Source organism: Phoca vitulina, unplaced genomic scaffold (assembly GCF_004348235.1).
Source record: "Phoca vitulina isolate PV1807 unplaced genomic scaffold, GSC_HSeal_1.0 scaffold48, whole genome shotgun sequence".
NCBI classification, from domain to species: domain Eukaryota; kingdom Metazoa; phylum Chordata; class Mammalia; order Carnivora; family Phocidae; genus Phoca; species Phoca vitulina.
The window spans coordinates 443,703-462,636 of NW_022589751.1; the positions used below are offsets into that span (position 1 = coordinate 443,703).

Below are 18,934 nucleotides of genomic sequence, written 5' to 3' on the forward strand. Positions count from 1 at the left end.
TCCCCAGCAGATTCAAAGTATTTATAATAAAAAATATATATTTATAATGACTGTGGAACAGGTACCGCCAAGTCATTCACAATAATTTATCGATAGCTTGTTACATGTGGTGGTTGCTGCTTGACCGAGCAACAAGCAAAGCACCCAACATCTTCCCTGTCCTTATTGAGTTTACATTTTCTTGAGGAAAGTAGAAGGAAGCAATTTCAATGAGTGAAATACAAAGCATATTAGATAATAAGTATAAGTATAAAAAAACAAAGTAGGTAGAGGTAGGAATTGAAATCTTAGGGTGGTAAGGGAAGCCCTCACCAAGAAAGCAATATCTGGATTCAGCTGTGAACAAAGTGGGGAAAGGAGCTATGTGGGTAACCAGGGAAGGAGCGTTTCAGGCCAAGGGAAGAGCAAAGCAAAGGCCATGGGGGGAGAGGGGGAGCACAGTGGGCTCAGCTGAAGCCAGAGTGCTTGGAGTGCAGGGAAGAGAGGGGAGAGAGGTAGCAGGGGCTAGTTCATGCAAGTCTCGGGGGCTTCTGGTAATGGCGTTGGCTTTTACTCTGAATAAGTGGGCAGTATTGGAGGAATGCTGTGACCTAACTTATATTTTAAAAGAATCACTCTGGCTTCTGTGTCAAGAATAAGCACAGTAGGTCAAAGACAGAAGTGGGAAACCAATTAGGAGGCTTTGGCAGTAATGCAGCTGAGATTTGGCTGATGGCTTGGATCGAGGTGGGGGGGCACAAAGATGGTATGAAGTGCTCTCTTTATGGACACGTTTTGAAGCCATGTCTGCTGTGACTTGTTGATAAATCAAGTGTAGTGTGGTGTGTGTGTGTGTGAGACAGAGAGAGAGAGAGAGGACTTAAAGATAAGACCAAGGATTTAGGCTTGAGCAATTGGAAAATGGATTGGGAAGACTGCAGGAAAAACTACTTCGGGGTATGGTGGATAACGAGCTCAGTTTGGGACATGTTAATTTTGAGATGCCTGCCAGACATCAAGGTGGAGGTGTCATGTAGGCCAGTAGGTATATAAATTTAGAGTTTAAGGGAAAGGTCCAGGTGAGATGGAAACTTGGAATAGTATTTAAAACCTTGAACCTGGTTAAGATCACCAAGAGAATGAGTCCACATGGAAAAGAGGTCTAAGGATTGTGCCTTGGGCTATGCCAACCTTTAGAAGTTAAGGACATAGAGAGGAGCCAGCCAAAGAAATGGAGAAGTTGTAGCCAGGAAGATAGGAGGGACTGCAGGTGTGGAAGATGTCCTTTAAGCCAAGTGAAGTGTTCAAGGAGGCCATAGTCAACTGTGTTGGTGATCTAATGTTATTGGTAGGCCAAGCAAGAGAAAAACTAAGAAATGACCATTGAATTTTGCAACAAGGGGGTTATTGATGACCTTCAAAAGATCAGTTGGAGTAGCTGCCAGCAGAAGCTTCCTGTTGTGCCAGACAATAACCCTTTAGTTTGTAGATTGTGGGGAAGTCCAGGGCATAACAGGGGATGGGCCAGGAGGCCCAGGCAGCACTGGGCCACTAGAAGAGGGGTAACTGTTTTCAAACCGGAATGGGCATATTTCAGTAGTTCAACAATGGTACAGTCCCAGTTGTGCATATCAGCCCTGGTGATCTCATGTTATTTATGTTTCATGTAAAGTTTAATGTCCCCACTTGGATTTCTCTGCAACATTTCACTGCAAGTATGTAAAGCCACTTCAAACTAAATGAAGCCAAAAAGCAGATCCATCACCTCATATACCTGAAGACCAACAGAGGTCTGGCTCCAAGCATGGCTGGATCTCTGGGCTCAATAAGTCCCAGCACACTGTAGGTGTGCACCCCATAGTGAGGATTTCCTTTGAGTTGATTCCGTACTTGGCAGGCTGTCCAAGCACAATGCCATCAATGTCCCCAATAGCTCCAGTCAATAACTTAGGAATTCCACCACATGAGGAATGCTCTGTCCCATTAATTTTAGCAAAAATCCCAAAAATGATATTCATTTGCTGAAGTTAGGTTAGTGTCCATCCCAGAACTAATCAAGTGTTTTCATAGGCCAGATCAGTGTCATGTGCCCACCCACCTTCTGGAAGTAGGATCAGTCCCACCCAACAACATAGACCAGACTGAGAGGGCCGTGGTTCCTTAAGATCATCAAGGCTCTGTTATCACAAGAAGGGTGAATACTGAGGGGCCAACAAAAGCAGATGGCCATCCATTGCTCCATGTGGAAAGCTTCCCCAGGCACCACAGCGCTCATGAGCTGGACACTCATTTTCTCTCCTCCTGGAGTTTTTCTCTTTGCATCAACTTTGACACACCACATCGCTGAACCCCATTTGTCTCTGAAGATCACCCTCTTTCTTATAAATGATGCCTGTGATATCACTCAGTAGGCACCCATCTGTCCCACAGCTGTGAACCTCACTCTGTCCATTCCTATACTGTTGCTCTCAGAGTCTTAGAGATGGCTTGCCCTGACAATACATACTTATGTCTGCACAGGTAAGCTTCTCTTCTAAATTTCTGCCCCAGACGGAGGGGAAGCAGACAGAGGAGAAGCAGAGGGAAGAATACATAAGAGGAGATAAACCATGGCTACAGCCACTAAGTTGGGGATCTGTACAAAAATGATCACCAAGTGTCAGGAGAATTCTTGGCCTGGGGATGAGTCACAGGTGTGGAAATTACTCATTTGTAGGGATGACCCAAGACACCAACTTGTGTACCACCTTGCACCTGTGGGATGACTGGGCACTGTGCTAATTTTATTTCCATTTTGTTTATTTTTTCCCTGATGGCTATCTGAGTCCATAGGAGCAGGATCTTCCATGGTCATTCTGCACCTGCTGCCACAGCCCCAGCAAAGCTCCAAGCATGGAGGCCCTTGGGATATATAAAATGGGAAAGTTCTGGAGTCAGTTGGGAATAATGCATAATGCGCCAGAGAAAGGCTTATCTAAGCTCGTGGAAGGTGAGCTTTGATGAAATGGGGAAGCCCCAGTGGGAGGGCTGGTCCTAGACTCTGGGACCAGCCAAACAGCCAGGGACCTGGTGAGACTGTGTTGCAACAGCCGGCAGTGGCTTTGAGATCAAACCGATTTGGACTCACAGTAGGTGCTCAATAAATACTGTGATTCCTTCGCTTAGTTTTAGTAATAATGCTGTATTTGTAGGCGTGTATATGGAACAATTGATTAAAAACAGGTGGCTGTCTGTGCTCTCAGACCTTGTGCATCTTTCCTCTCTAGCTCTTCTCCCACCAGCCACACTGGACCTTCAGGAGTTTCAGAGAGGGAAGGCAACAGTGGCCCCCAGCCTTCAGAGGGCTCGGCTGGCCATTGCCCCATGCCTAGAGCAAACTTGATTATTTTCCATTTGGATTACTAAGGGAAATGCCTAATCCACACAATGAGTCTTGAAAAATACCCCTCTTCTTTTCAGACATTCTAGGAAACATGAGCTTCTCATCTCTGATAGAAGTGTGCAGTTCGTTTTGAGAGTTTTAAACTAGCCCGAGTCTTGGCCTGTGCCTTAGGTTTTTGTATCTTCAACTCCCAGCTTTTGAGAACTGATTTGGCCCCTCTGCAGGCCATTCCCTACATATTGGAAACCTGAGCTTTTGGGTACCAGAGTTTTGCCTAGAATTCCCATGGAGACAATGGCTGTCTCCATAACTGAATTCCAGGAAGGTTCTGTGGGCCTGGATCCGAAGTGGGAAGTACTTGCAAAGCCTGGATGAACCTGGGATCTGTAATCCATCCATGTCTCCCCCATGGTACAAGATTAGAACATTCTGATGAAAGCATGGTGGCATCATCAGATATTCATCGGGTACAAGATTCTGCAAGCCTCCAGGGGCTTCTCACAGAAAGCCAGCTAGACACTTCGCCGGCTAAGTGTCTGGCAGCCAGAAAGCCCCACAGGCAGGCTCTGCTGAGATCTGAGGAGGACTAGTCGGAGGAATAGAAAGAACGGCTGAAGTGACAGGGAAGGCCAGCTGGTGAGAATGTCCGTGTGAATAAACACATCCTTATACTCACAGTTCTCTGTACCCTCCACCAAGGGTTGCAAACTGCTACGAAATTAAATGCAGGTACAATGATCATTTTAAAATGACCCCAAAATTCCTTTAAAGGAGAAAAAAATAGATGTGATCAGGTACCTGGAGTGATCTAGTTACCTAATTGTCCTGAAACTAAGAAAAAAAAAAAATAGAATTGTTCTGGGTTATATCATTTTCCAGTGACAGAAAACAAGAAAGAGGGGGTTTTGTGAACTTTTTTTTTTTTTTCCTGGAAAATACTTTCTCTTGGCACTGAATATCAAATTTGTCCTTGTCTAAAGGGTAGTGGGTACCAAAGAAGGAAGTTCCCTTTTTACAAGATAAGAAAAAACAGCACTGCCAAATGTAATCTTCTATATTGATGCTCTGAAAAAGTAGGGCCCTACCATTTGGACTTATTTCTATGAAGACATTTCTTTGGGATGCCAGCATTATATTTTTTCCCTATGTTCTCAGTTCATACTGAGCCCAGAGTTTAGAAAACTCAGAGAAATACAAAGCTTGGATGCCTATCTAGTTCTTCTTGCAAATCTCTGTTGTACACAGCACACATCTTTTATTTTTTTTAATTTTTAATTTAAATTCAATTTAGTTAATGTATAGTGTATTATTAATTTCAGAAGTAGAGTTTAGTTATTCATCAGTTGCCTATAACACCCAATGCTCATTACGTCATGTGCCCTCCTTAATGTCCATCACCCAGTTACCCCATCCCTTCACCCACCTCCCCTCCAGCAACCCTCAGTTTGTTTCCCAGAGTTAATAGCCTCTTATGGTTTGCCTCCCTCTCAATTTTCATCTTATTTTTCATTCCCTTCCCCTATGTTCATCTGTTTTGTTTCTTAAATTCCACATATGAATGAAAACATATGATAATTATCTTTCTCTGACTGACTTATTTCACTTAGCATAATACCCTCTAGTTCCATCCACGCCATTGCAAATGGCAAGATTTCATTCTCTGTTATGGATGAGTAATATTCCATTGTGTATATATACCACATCTTTTTTTATCCATTCATCTGTTGATGGACATCTGGACTCTTTCCATATTTTGGCTATTGTGGACATTGCTGCTATAGATATTGAGGTGCATGTGCCCCTTCAAATCACTATGTTTGTATCCTTTGGATGAATACCTAATAACACACCCACACACACCTTTCAGTGGGCCAGAGGTATCCTTCCATAGTGATCTCTGAAATGCTCCCTTGCTGTGTCATCAAGGCAAAGTGTCCCTGGGCTAGAGTAGGCTGTTAGGTATGAAGCAGAGCTTATATTTGGGACCTGATTGTATCAGGGTATTTGTAGTTTCTGAAATGTTCTCTCAATTGTATAGCTTACTTAAATATAACATTTAAAATGAAATGCATTTTTTGGCACAGAGTTCTACAGTTGAGTGTTGTCAGAGTTTCCTTTATAGATTCTCTTTGAAAAATAATGAAAGACAAAGAGCTCAGAAAACCAACCATAAGAAGCTATAAATTCCCATAAGATGATTATCTTTCAGGACAATCAATCACACCCTCAGAGGCATCACTGCTAGCAGCGTGGAGGCTAAAATTCAAGTACCTCTTCTCCCTATGACCGCTCCTTCAGTCCTGCTCTCCAGAGATCAACACTGTTGACCAGCTGGGAGGCTAGGAATCTGTCATGTACATGATTACTTTGATAAAGATAGCTTCAGCCTCATCACTGCATGCAGAAACGTGCTCCTTGTGCTTCTTGGGAAAGCACAGCCCTGGGAGGTGGGGGGGGGGGGCGGGCGGGGGGGAGGCAATTGTAAACGCTGCACAACTCAGACCATGGCGTCTAGAGCAAAGTTGCTGGAACCGGAGGTGAACTAAACAACCTGGTGGTATAACCATTGCCCCAGCATTTAGGAACTTTTCACATGGTTGGCTCAACAGGCCATGAGCAGCTGAGTCTGGTGACCTGCAGCGAGCCCTACCTGGATCATGTGTAGACCTTGGTTTCGGGCCCCGTTCATGTAACTCTTATCTCTCTTGGCTTACATCTCCTCTTTGCTATACCCTTAGCCATGACCTCAGACCCACTTCTAGGTAGAAGCTGAAATTAAGCGTCTCTGTCTACACCTATCCTGGCCTCTTTGTCCTTCCAGCTCCACTTAGTCACATTGCTTCCATGGGGCCAGGAGGTGTTGGGGTAAAAACCCAGAACTATGAAGAGAGTGACTCGCTGGTTCAAGGTCCCCCACCCAACTTGCTACTTGTGCCCACTCACCACCAGAAAACCTGAAACATGGGTAAAGAAGCCATAGATTTTCTTTTTATTCTTATAGCATCTTCAAAGACAAAATCAACAATGGATAATTTTAGATTAGTCTGGCGAACTGAGGTTAATGTGCTCTTTCTCCTGAAATGCCTTAGCTCTTCAGGATGGTTGCAGCTTGTCATATTTACTCATAAATTAGCACTTGGCAGATGTACAAGGATCTGTTTGTTGCTGCATCTAGGCTGCAAGATTGTTTAAAAAAATTTTTATTTTAAAATAACTATAGATTCACAGGAAGTTGCAAAAATAATACATAGAGTCCCCATACAGCCTTCTCTTAATTTCCCCCATATGGTTGTTACATCTTATGTAACTATGGTACAATTTCAAAACCAGGAAATTGACATTGGTACAATATGTTTGCATAGTTCTGTGTCATTTTATCCTATGGGTAGAATCTATAACCACCACCACCACCACTATAACCTAATCCGTTGTTTTTAGCACCACAGAGATATCTCTTGTGCTACCATTTTATGGTCCTGCCCACCCTCCACCACCTCTCACCAGTGTTAAAGCCTGGCAACCACTGATCTGGTTTTCACCACAATCATTTTGTTCTTTAGAGAATGATCTAAAAATGTAATCGTAGAGTATGTGACCCATGGAAGTTGGCCTTCTCTACTCAGAATAATGCTATTGAGATCCATCCAAATTATTGCATGTATCAATAGTATGTTCCATTTTATTGCTGAATAGTATTCCACAATATGGATATACCAGAGTTTGTTTAACCATTTGACCATTGAGAGAAATTTGGCTGTTTCTAGTTTGGGGCCATTACAAATAAAGAAGACTATTTACATTTAATGTAGTTATTGAAATGTTAGGATATAAATCTGCCATTTTATTTTTTGTTTCCCTGTTTATATTTTTCCCTGTTGTTCATTTCTGTTTTCTTTTCTTTTCTTTTTGCCTACCTGTGCATTACTGAAAGATTTGTTAAAATTCGACTTTGATTTATCTATAGTACTTTTGAGTATATTTCTTTGTATGAATCTTTTGTATAAATTTTAGTTCCTTGAGGGATTGCATTATACATACATAACTTAACACAGGCGACTGGCATAGAGACTTTACAGTTTGAGTATAAAGACCGTAAGTCTTTTAAATCTTAAAGTCTTCTTATAAAACTTTAATTTTCTATGACATATGTCTATCATTTTCTTAAACATTTCCTCTATATATGTAAAAAACATTCACCAAATATTTCCCAAAGTCATTTTCACACACAGGTGGTCTAAAGCAAAGAGAGACAAAGTGAATTTAAGAAGCAGGTCAGTATCTTGGCCAGCACCAGAGAGCCTGGCTTCCAGAACGTTCCCCTTACCACTCTCTTTCTTCTCCTAACCGAGGGCTTTTCTTCTTCAGAGTCATTTATTCTTGTTGGCTGATTAGTCTTCAAGTTTTTGCCATAAGCTACTCTAGGGAGATGTTGAACGGATCCTGGGGATGGAGACACAAGAGACTGAGGCAATTACTCCAGGTCATGGAGGCAAAACACAGCAAGGGCTGAGGTCACACAGGGGTCACCTAGGTCATGACTGGCTTTCAGAGAGGGCAGTGACTGGGTTAGCCTAAATAGGGTTTTTGTTCTGTTTGAGGAAAGCGAAACCCCATGGTTTTCCTACCAAGTGTTTTTAGGCTTAATACAATTTTCAGGAAAGAGAAGTGACCGTGTATTTCAGAGCATGAAGGAATGTCAACATCAAGCCTTTTCCTTGATGAGAAAAAAAGAAAGAAAATGTGCAAGACGACGCCTAACTCATCTCTATCTCCACTCTTTGCTTCATTCTACTGCCAAGGTTTCCTAACTAACAAGGTGTCTAACATGAATATCTCCTGTGGCAAATCAAAGCCCCCTGCCCATTTATTTATCAGTCCTGGTGAAGGTAGACACAGTTACAACCCTTTCCTAAGACATGGCTATGAGAATGAAAGCATTATAAAGCACCTAGACCAACGATGGCAAATAAATGTCATCTTGCACACCAGCCACTCAGTTGGCAGCGAATCCGGGGTCAATGCCTGGAGGATGTTGAGGACCAAGCACCATGGAAAAAGTATGGTGTGACAGAGCAGGAGAGGGAGTAGTGGGCAAATTCATGGTCCAGAACAAGATCCTGCCTAGGAGCACAGGGAGACATTTTTTCTTAATTCCTGTTCTCTGCTAATTCCTTTGAGTGACTAAGAGGGGAACACTAATTCTAAAGAAGAAGTGTCTCCAGGGGTTAGGAATGGAAATAGGTAGTATCCAAATAACTGGCCACCACTCTGTTTGGATCATATGCCCTGCATGGATTCTGTACTTCTTGGTGAGAGACGAAGTAGCTAAAATAGCAAAATGGCTACCTTAGGGACATGTTCAAGGCCCCATGTACTAGTGGTGGCTCCTGAGCCTAAGGCATGACATCCCATCATGTACTTCACAGATACGACTGCTCCGTTCGTCTTGGTAAGGGCTTCTAGTAAATCACTTCAGACATTAAATGAAGGGGAAAATGTAAAGGATGATACTCCTAAAGCTGACCAGGATGCAGTGAAACAGATTCTCTAATATATTACTGGTAGATACATAAATGTGTAATCTTGCTGTAAACTATTTGATAGCATGTATCAAAAATTATCTTAAGAAACACACTGTTTTCAGGAAACAAACTGAGGGTTGCTGGAGTGGTGGGGGGTGGGAGGGATGGGGTGGCCCGGTGATAGACATTGGGAAGGGTATGTGCTATGGTGAGCGCTGTGAATTGTGTAAGACTATTGAATCACAAACCTGTACCTCTGAAACAAATAATATATTATATGTTAAAAAAAAGAAAAAAAGAAGATAGCAGGAAGGGAAAAATGAAGGGGGAGAAATCGGAGGGGGAGACGAACCATGAGAGACTATGGACTCTGAGAAACAAACTGAGGGTTCTAGAGGGGAGGGGGGTGGGGGGATGGGTTAGCCTTGATGGGTATTAAAGAGGGCACATACTGAATGGAGCACTGGGTGTTATATGCAAACAATGAATCATGGAACACTACATCAAAAACTAATGAGGTAATGTATAGTGATTAACATAACATAATAAAATTAAAAAAACACACACATTGGGCTCATCCTGCATATAAAAAAATAAATAAAAAATAAAAAACACACTGTTTAACATATTTGCAATAATGAAGCTACACCAAGAAAATAATGCAAAATAGTTTTTAAAGTCTTCATCGTATAGGCTTTCATCACAAAATTATTTCTATTAGTGAAAAACTGGAAACAGCTTGAATGCCCAATAGTAACTTACGTGTGTTTGTTCAACTGGCTTGCAGATGTTTTAAATTATGGTTATTAAGACCATGTAACAACATGGATTTCAAAGCAGGGTAAAAATGAGGTAAATGCTGTAATTTTAACTGCATATAAAAATATATACAGAAACATAACCAGTAAGGAAATCTGTCAATATTATAGCTGGCTCACACTGTAGAGTTGTGGATTCTTTAAGATGTTGTATTTAAAACTTGTTGTGGTTTTGTTATTTTTATAATGGAAAACATTTAATAAAGGGAAAAGCTGAAAAGGGAATTTTGAATCGTATTTTTGGAGATTTTGGAGAAAGAGTTGTCACAGCTAAGCATTACAAAGGAAAGCAGTGAGGAGTGAAGAAGTAGGCTGTCTGCTATGCTTTTTCATGTGAAAAAGAAACAAGCTAGTCCCACTGAATTAACAGATTTCCCTGCTTTTCCACTGACCACTACAAAACTTGCCACCAACATAGGAAAGCCTTGATTAGGAAAAAAAAAAGTTTCCTAAATATATCTTCCTTGATCCTTTCCTTTTAGGCAGTACGAAATTATGAGTGAGTGTGAGTAACAGTACAGAGAAGGTTCTCGGCTAGTATGAGAATTGACTGCACCACTGTCAGTTCTGCCAAAGATCTAGTGTGACCAGGGACACTGTCCAAAGTAGTATTTCAGCTTTGAGATGCACCAAGCTTTAGTTCATACAGAGAACTGCCTTCTATTGAGTACTTACTCTGTGTGCTATCTGCTTTAGATGCACAACAACCCTTGCAGTTGGGGCTGGTATTATTCCCACATTACAGATGAGGGAACCAAAGCTAAGTAAGATGTCCAGGGAAATGAAAAGAAAGAAGCAGAGCTGTCCTGGACCTAGATCTGTCCAGCTCCAGAATCTTTGGCTTTTCTCTATGCCAGGCCAGCCCTGCATACCACTTGGCCCTGATCTCCTAACTTTCTCAGACAATAACATTCTGTCCTGTCTTCTTTCAACTGGTCTGCACAGGACAAGGCAAGAGTCTTGTCCCCCCAGACAGAGTCCCTGCACCTAGCACAGTGCCCGGTAAGGTATTTATTTATTGACTGCACCAACCCATACCTGCACCCATTCTTTCCTTACTCCCACAAGAGTCTGGATAAGAATTGGACATAATGAGATGGGAATGCAATCTCATTCATTCACAGCCAGTCAAGAGCTTGCAGATTCAGTCTAGAAAGCTCCCAGAACAAATTGTGCATGTGCAGACAAGAGATAAAAAGATAATACTGCTTTCAGCCCAAGATATTACCTGCCAACACTTAATGATAGTATCTGCCCATCTCTGTGGCTCAGTTTTGTCACCTTCCCAAGACTGAATGTCCATCTGCCCTCCTACCAATCCAGGCTCTGAGATTCCTGACCTCCAAAACCCTGAATCAAAGCATTCCCACAGAATCAACTCCACATTTGGGAGCTGGCAGTCAGTCCTGAAGTGCGTGACAGTGTGACTAAGAGCATGCCAGCAGTGTTGGCTGCCCTCGCCACAGGCTGTAGGCAGGAGAATTCTGGGAAGAAGGGGGATGGATGGCCCTTTTCTGATTCATTGTGCCTGTATGTGTGGGTATGTGCACGCAGAGAAGAGAGAAGAGGCAAAGAACTAAAAGGCTTCGGTCAACAAAATCACAAGCCAAGGCAGAAGGGAAAGGTATTTTATGGGCTTGGCTGGAAGAGCTGTTGCAAGAATGGAGGGATCCCACAATTCCCTGTGGATGCCGCTCCCTACTTTCTTCCCTCCCTCCCTTTTCCCTTCCTGCCTCAGGGTCAGGGTCCCTGGTCACCTCCAGTCTTCCTGGGAATCCTTGGCCATGGAGTTAGGTGAGACTAGATTGGAGAAGATGGCCTTTCTCGGTGCTGTTGTGGCCATATTCTTGATTTTGTTCAGCTTGTCCCGGGCCTGTTGGCATTTTTTCAGGCAACTCGAACACAGATCCTTCTCTTCTACCAGATATAAGTTGTCCAGCCTCCTGATGGTATCTATGAATGTATCTGACTCCTCTGCCTTGGGAAAGGGATTTCGCTTTGTGTTGAGCTTTTTGAGCTTGGGGAGCTTGGAGATGCTCTTAGGGATGGTGGTCAGCAGGTTGTCATATAGCCCCACCTCATGGAGCTCCTTCAGAGCACCCAGTGTGGTGGGCACACTGTCCAGATGGTTCAAGCCTAGGTTCAAGGTGCGGGTATTCTTGAGCTGATTGAGCTCCACAGGCAACCCATTGGTGGTCAGCCTGTTGTTGCTGACATTGAGGTAGAGCAGAGTAGTCATCTGGCCGATGGACTCAGGAAGCTTGTCGATGTAGTTGCTGTGCAGGTCCAGCCACCGCAGGTTCTGGAACTTGGATATTGATTCAGGGATTTTTCTGATCAGATTCCGGCTAAGGTCGAGCTCATCCACATCATTCAGTCTCAGGATACATTTGGGGAAGTTGGTAATTCCCATCTTGCTCAAGTCAAGGCGTTTTCTCCCATCAAATGTGATTTTGATACAATTCTTGGCCACATTGAGGGTGATCTTCTTGCCCTTGGGGCCTTTCCCGCCCTTGGCCATGTTCTTTTAGTAAGGGCGTATGTTTGAAGTGTGTTGTTCTGATTGGTTGGTGATCAGTTTGAGGGAAAAGTCACAAGAAACTGCTAGATATACTGTGACAAGAAGAGAAAATATGTCTAGTTAGGAGATGACATGAGGGCACTAGACTCCCCCCGAGTTGTAATGCTTCACTCGCTAGTGGTTAATGGAGAGAGATGCCTGGACAGAAATTAGGGCATCAGCAGAAGTCACCTCGCCAAAGATCTTCAGCAAATTCAGTGTCCTCTTCGGGGATGCGGGGCCGGCTGAAGGATGCTCAGTGCCCCTCTGGCTGTGCCATTCCCTGACGTATAAATCTCTCCACTGTCCTGGACTCAGACATATCCCCCTCCCCCACCAAGGGGTACGTGTGTGTGTGTGTGTGTGTTCTTGGCTATCTGTCACTTCCCAGACCCTCACAAAAATCTAGTGTTTCCTTACAGTTATCCCATGAGTCCCTAGGGTGGGACTGCTGAGTTCTCAGAAGCACCATAGCCTGAATATGAGGGAATAGGTGGGAGTTAAGAATGACTTACGTAGTGCATCTCTCCTCACCTTCCTCTGGACCCAGAGGCACCAGGCAGGCCTGAGCTGCTGTCACTGCAGTGCAACAGGAACAACACAAGAGCATCTTTCACTCAGCCCGCAAGTGGACATGTGTGCCTACACCTCGCTGAGGAGTGTGGAGGAGCCAGGGTTGAGCCTGGCAGTAAAAGAATGCTGTCTTTTTCTACTTCCTACCCCCTACACTTCCTCCGTCACATCCTTCACACTGCAATTCAAGTGCAGGCGCCTCAGCACTGAGAGGTATGATTATGTTTATGACATTAGTTAATGACTGCTGCCATATGGAGAAGTAGAATGGACAGAGTCATGGGTCGATTCTGGCCTCAGAACGCTTGGCTTAGAAGTCTAGCTCTGCATTAAAGAATTTTCTTAAATTCTCAGTGCCACGGTTTTCTCATTTATGAAAACAGCCCCCTTACAGGGCTCTTGGGGAGTGTAAATTATCTAAGCTATAAAGTGCTTACAACAGTGCCTGGCACATAGTAAAAGCTTGATTAATGTTAACTATTAAATACTATTATCAGGAACTTTGCACATATTCCTTTTAATCTCCAACAATCCAGTAAGACCCATAGGATTATCTCCATTGTAAAGAGAAGAAGACAGGCTTGGGAGTGAGGAAGATCTTTAGCTAGAAAGAAGATGCAAACCGTCCTGTCCTATTCTAGAGGCTCTTTTCTAAAACGTGGTGCCTCTTGCTTGCTTGCTGATTTTCTATTTTGGACCAAGCTCCCACCCTGGACAAAAGCATCAGAGACAGATGCTTGCATTAGCTTGCATTAGCTCCATTTCCCCACAGGGATGAGTGGGACAGATGCCCTGCAGTTTCTATAGTTCATCATTCAGGCCCTTTATCAGGAACCAAGTTTACAAAACACATGAAGCACCAGCAATCAGGCTATGTGAGTCTATCATCACACATTTTCCTCATACAATAATCCTCAGTATCAGAAGGAAGTGGGTAAAAATTACCTTCCAGGTGCTTACTATCAATCCTGCTATTGCCATTTCTAGCTAAGGTCAGAGGGTCCTACTCTACGCAAGTCATCCTGGATCAGAGCCTCCTGGGATGGAGATCTCCATAGTAAACCAATGAAAGTATTCTTAGCTCTCAGCAGCACTCATGTTCTTTCAGGCAGGCCTTGAAAGCTGAACCTGTTCTTTAGAAACAATGAACTAACCATATTCAGGCATAATTGGCTGGTTACCAAAGACAGTACTGTGTTCACCACTATTGAAGTTTTTATATCACACAGCATTGAGGAACCAGAAAGGATAAAGCAGATTAAAAATGAAGGCTGGGTTTCTAGCCACAGTTAAGATGGAATAAGTGCACTCTTCCCTGTTTCATCTATTGAATGCAACTAAAGGTCCCTGACAGAATTCCTGGAGCAGCTCTCTGAGGATAAGATGAAGGATAAGGTAAAAAGATATCTGAGGATAAGATGATAAACAGTATCAGACAGATTGGAAATGGAACTCAAAATAAGACCAACTTTACAGCAATGGTGATGGAAAGATTTATAAGAAAAGCCCCTTTCTATGGCCAAAACAAAGAAGGGGGGTCTCCTGGGATCATAGAGAATGAGGGAGATCTCCTGGTGTTTTCCCTGTTTGTTTTTTTCCATCCTCTGCTGCCTGAGCCCCAGGCAATCCTGTATCACTAGAGTTAGCCAGGCAGACAGCTAAAACTCTGAGGGAGGAGAACCATTGTCTCTGACCAAATTTCAATCCCAAGGACATGGAGGTTGCTTTTTTTCTCTCTACCCAGTGCCACTTGGCCCCAGAGGCAGAAATAGTGGCAGGAAGTATATAGCAGATTTAGAAAATAAAAATCCCAAGATTTCTATTCAGAAGACCAAGGAAGGAGACCACTCCTAGAGCCACAAAGGGTGATTTAAAGAGGAGGGCGTTTAATGATGTTGTATATGAACTTCTGGACACACCCTGAGATGTCTATGCATGGATAAAACCCTGAACAGCGTCTTTAGTACCTAATCCCAAACTGTGAACCCAAAAGCTTTGAACGTTGAGCTGAGAGGTAGACCACTGTACAGGTAGAGATACTGATTTGAATAGCACTGAAAATTCTTTGACGACTGAATGGACACTGTAACTATAGTCTACAGAATCTACAGAAGGTATGCCAGAACTTGTAGCCTGTGATTGCCTGCTAAAATACATACATATCAATATCAGTATATAGGTCTATCCTAGAAGAAGGAGAGGAAAAAGTCGTGGTGCAGAACAATATTTGAAGGAAAAATGGGTAAAAACTTTTAACTGTTGATAAAAGATATAAAAATGACAGATGCAAGAATCTCAGTGAACTCCAAAGAGGACAAATAAGCTTAAAAAAATCCACACTCAGACATATAATCAAACTGCTTAAAATTAAAAACAAAAAAATTCACATTCACAACCTGCCAGAGAATACATATTATCTATAGGAGCCAGCAATGCGAATGGATGTATGTTCCTCACTGGAAACCATGGAGGCCAGAAGCACTGGAAAAATATAGTTTTCAAGTGCTGAAAGTAAGGAACAGTCAGGCAGACAGTGAATGACGGTATCCTGGATGAATGAAGGCAAAATGAGGACATTCTCAGATGAATGAAAAATAAAAGGATTTGTTACTATGGCTGAGCTGCTGTAGAAGAAATGCTAAGGGAAGTTCTTCAGATGAAAGGGAGATGATATTAGAAAGAAACTTGGACTTGAGAATAGAGGAAGAGCTATGGAAATGGTAAACATCTGATAAACAGACTACTCTTCTCCTCTTAAGATCTTTAAAATATGTGTGACAGTTGAAAGCAGAAATTATAACAGTTTGGTGGGGTTTTCAATGTAGGTACATGAAATACATACGACAACTACAACATAATGGGGGGAGGTATTGGGACCTATATGGTAGGTAAGATTTTTACAGTGCTTTGGTAAAATATTAATTCTAAGTAGGCTGTGGAAAGATAAGCATGTATATTTTAATCTCCAGAGCAATCACTAAAACAATGTACAGACAAGGAATAAATAAAATATATACATTAAAATGAAACTGTAAAAAAATTAGAAGTCAAATAATCTAAAAGAAAGCAGAAAAGGCGAAATGGAACAAACAAAAGCAACTATTAAAATGGTAACCTAAATCCAAACATGTTAGTACTTCCATTAAATGAAAATGACCTAAACACACCAACCCAAAGCATAATTATCAGAATGGATAATAAAAGAACAAGACCCAATTATATATATAAGAAATCCACTTTATATAAACAAAAGTAAGTTAAACTAAAAGAATGAAAAAAGAGATACTCTGCAAACACTGAAGGGAAACTGGAGTGACTTTATTAACATCAGACAACATATATTTCAGAGCATGAAAATTTACCTGAGATTAAAAAGAATACCACATAATGATAAAAGAGACACTTCACCATGAAGGTATAAAAATACTAAATGTATATGTACTTAAGACCAGAGCTTTGATATAAAAGAAACAAAAGCTGATAAAATTGAAAAAGGAAATGGACAAATCTATAATTAGAGGTGGAGACATCAATACTTGTCTCTCAATAATCAATAAAACAGACAGGGCTTCTCAACCTTGGCTCTATTGACATTTGAGGCCAGATAATTCTTTATTTTCTTTGTTGTTAGCAGGGGTGGGGCAGTGATGGGGGAAAGCCCTGTTCCATGCATTGTAGGATATTTAGCAGCAGAAGGCCAGAAGAGTCTATGCACTAAATGCAAGTAGCTCTCCACTACTTGTAACAACCAATAATGTCTCTAAACATAGCCAACTCCTCACTGGGGCGCAAAATCGCCTCCAGATCAGAATTGCTAATATAGAAGAACTGAACATTACCATCAATCAACTGGATCTAATTGACACTTAAAACATTCTACCTAAAAAAAAAAAAAAAATTCTACCTAGCAATGGTATACACATTCTTTCCAAGTGCACATGGAACATTCACAAATATGAACTATATTCTTGGTTATGAAACAAACCTTAACAAATATAAACAAATTGAAATAATGCAATATTTTCTCTGAAAATAATGGAATTAAATTAGTAATCAATATCAGAATAACTGGAGAATCTCCAAATAGTTAACAAACCACATATTGATAAATATTCGTGAGTCAAAGAAATCTCAAGGGAAATTAGGAAATGTCTTGAACTGAAGAAAAATGAAAATAGAACATATCTAAACTTATGGTATGCAACTAAAGCAGTGATTAGAGGGAAATTTATAGCTTTAAATGTTCATACTAGGAACATTTTAAAAAGTAAGAAAGGTCTTAAACCAATAGTGTAAACTTCCATTTAAAAAACTAGCAAAGAAGAGCAAAAAAACCTAAAGCATGCAGATAGGGTAAATAATAAAGAAAGAGAAGAAATCAATAAAATTGAAAGGAGAAAGACAAAAAACTTCTGTATTCCCAGCAATAAACAATTGGAATTTGAAATTTGAAAAATAATAAACTCCAAAAGTAAAACATTTGTGTATTTCACATAAGTAATAAAAATGTACAGGATTTCTATGATGAAAATTACAAAACACTGACAAAATAAAGCAAAGAAGATCTGAATAAATAGAGAAACATAACATGTTCATGAGTTGAAAGACTCAATATCATTAAGAGTCAATTCTATCCAAATTGGTCTAAAGATCAATTCAAATTCCAGCAGGATTATTTGTATACATGAATGTACAGATTTTAAAATTTATATTGAAAGGAAAAGGAACTAGAAATCCAAAAAATTCTGAAAAAGAAAACATAAAGTTAAGGGATTCATGCTTCCAGTTTTAAAACTTACCATGTAATTACAACAGGTGGTATTGGTGAAGTGACACATACATAGATCAGTGGAATAGAAAACAGAGTCCAGAAATAGAGCCACACAAATATAGCCAAGTGGTCAAATGATTTTTGACAAAAGTTCAAAGAAAATGCAGTGGAGAAACAATGAACTTTCCAACAAATAGTGCTGGAACAATTGGTTACCCACATACAAAAAAATAATAATAATCTCAAACTATCGAAATTAACTCAGGTAAACTCAAAATGAATCACAGATATGAATGTAAAGTGTAAAACCAGGAAACATCTAAAAGAAAAAGTACAAGAAAATCTTCATAAGCTTGAGTTAGGCAGAAGTACAATCCCTAAAAGAAAAGAAAATATTGACAAATTGGACTTGCACAAAATTTAAAATTTCCGCTCTGTTAAAAAAATCAAGAATAAAAAGACAAGCTACAGAATGGAAGAAAATATTTGCAAATCACATGTCCAACAAAGGACTATTATCTAGAATCTATAAAGAACTCAAGGTCAACAGTAAGAAGACAAACAATACAATAAAAAATAAAATGCCCAAGAGATTTAACAAGACTTTTCACCATAGAAGTTATATGGTTGGCAAACAAAAATTTGCTCAACATCATTAGTCACTAGGAAAATGCCAATTAAAATCACAAGCAGATACCACTACACAGTTATTAGAATGTCTAAAATAAACAAAAAACCCTTAAAAATCAATATAGTACAAAGATTTGGTGAGGATACCAGAACAACCAGAGCACTCATGGGAATTCAGAATGTTACTCCGAAAAACGGTTTGGCAATTTCTTATAAAATGAACTGTATACTTACCGCATGACCCAGCATTTCCCCAGCTAGATAATTACCCTAGAAAAACAAAAATTTAGGATCACACAAAAACTTATGCATGTGTGTTTATAGCTGCTCTATTCATGATTGCCAAAACCAGAAGAAAACAACCCAAAGACCTTTCAGTGGGTGGATGGATAAAGAAATTGAGGCGTATCCTTATCACGGAACACTGTGAAACAGAAAAGAGGACAAATCTATTGATACATGCAACAACTTGGATGCTCCTCAAAAAGCATGACTTTTTATAGCCCCACTTAGCCCTGTCTGCCCCAATAAAGGGCATCCAGATATGTACCACGTGGCATTGCTCTGGTACACGTGCATATCAGCACAGGGAACACCTCTGCCCAAGGCAGCGTGTCAGAGAAACTGCCCTACAGCACTTGAGTTGAAATTGTAATATAAAGAAAGGTGGACCAAGAGCAAGGGATCCTGTGTTCTGAT

General features: G+C 41.0%; 2 protein-coding genes across 7 annotated transcripts in view; one reads left to right on the forward strand and one right to left on the reverse strand.

The window, feature by feature from the left end:
* WDFY4 (WDFY family member 4) overlaps window positions 1-18,934 on the forward strand; it is a 285,720-nt gene that overhangs the window by 209,890 nt on the left and 56,896 nt on the right. The window lies entirely within an intron of this gene.
* LRRC18 (leucine rich repeat containing 18) lies at window positions 10,677-17,305 on the reverse strand. The gene has a single exon (XM_032432240.1). It carries the CDS (start codon window positions 12,220-12,222, stop codon window positions 11,455-11,457), a length of 768 nt encoding a protein of 255 aa, XP_032288131.1. The 5' UTR covers window positions 12,223-17,305; the 3' UTR covers window positions 10,677-11,454.

What these genes read in the sequence shown, in the direction of transcription:
- LRRC18 (XM_032432240.1), bottom strand. Translation starts at nt 12,222, where the DNA reads ATGGCCAAGGGCGGGAAAGGCCCCAAGGGCAAGAAGATCACCCTCAAT.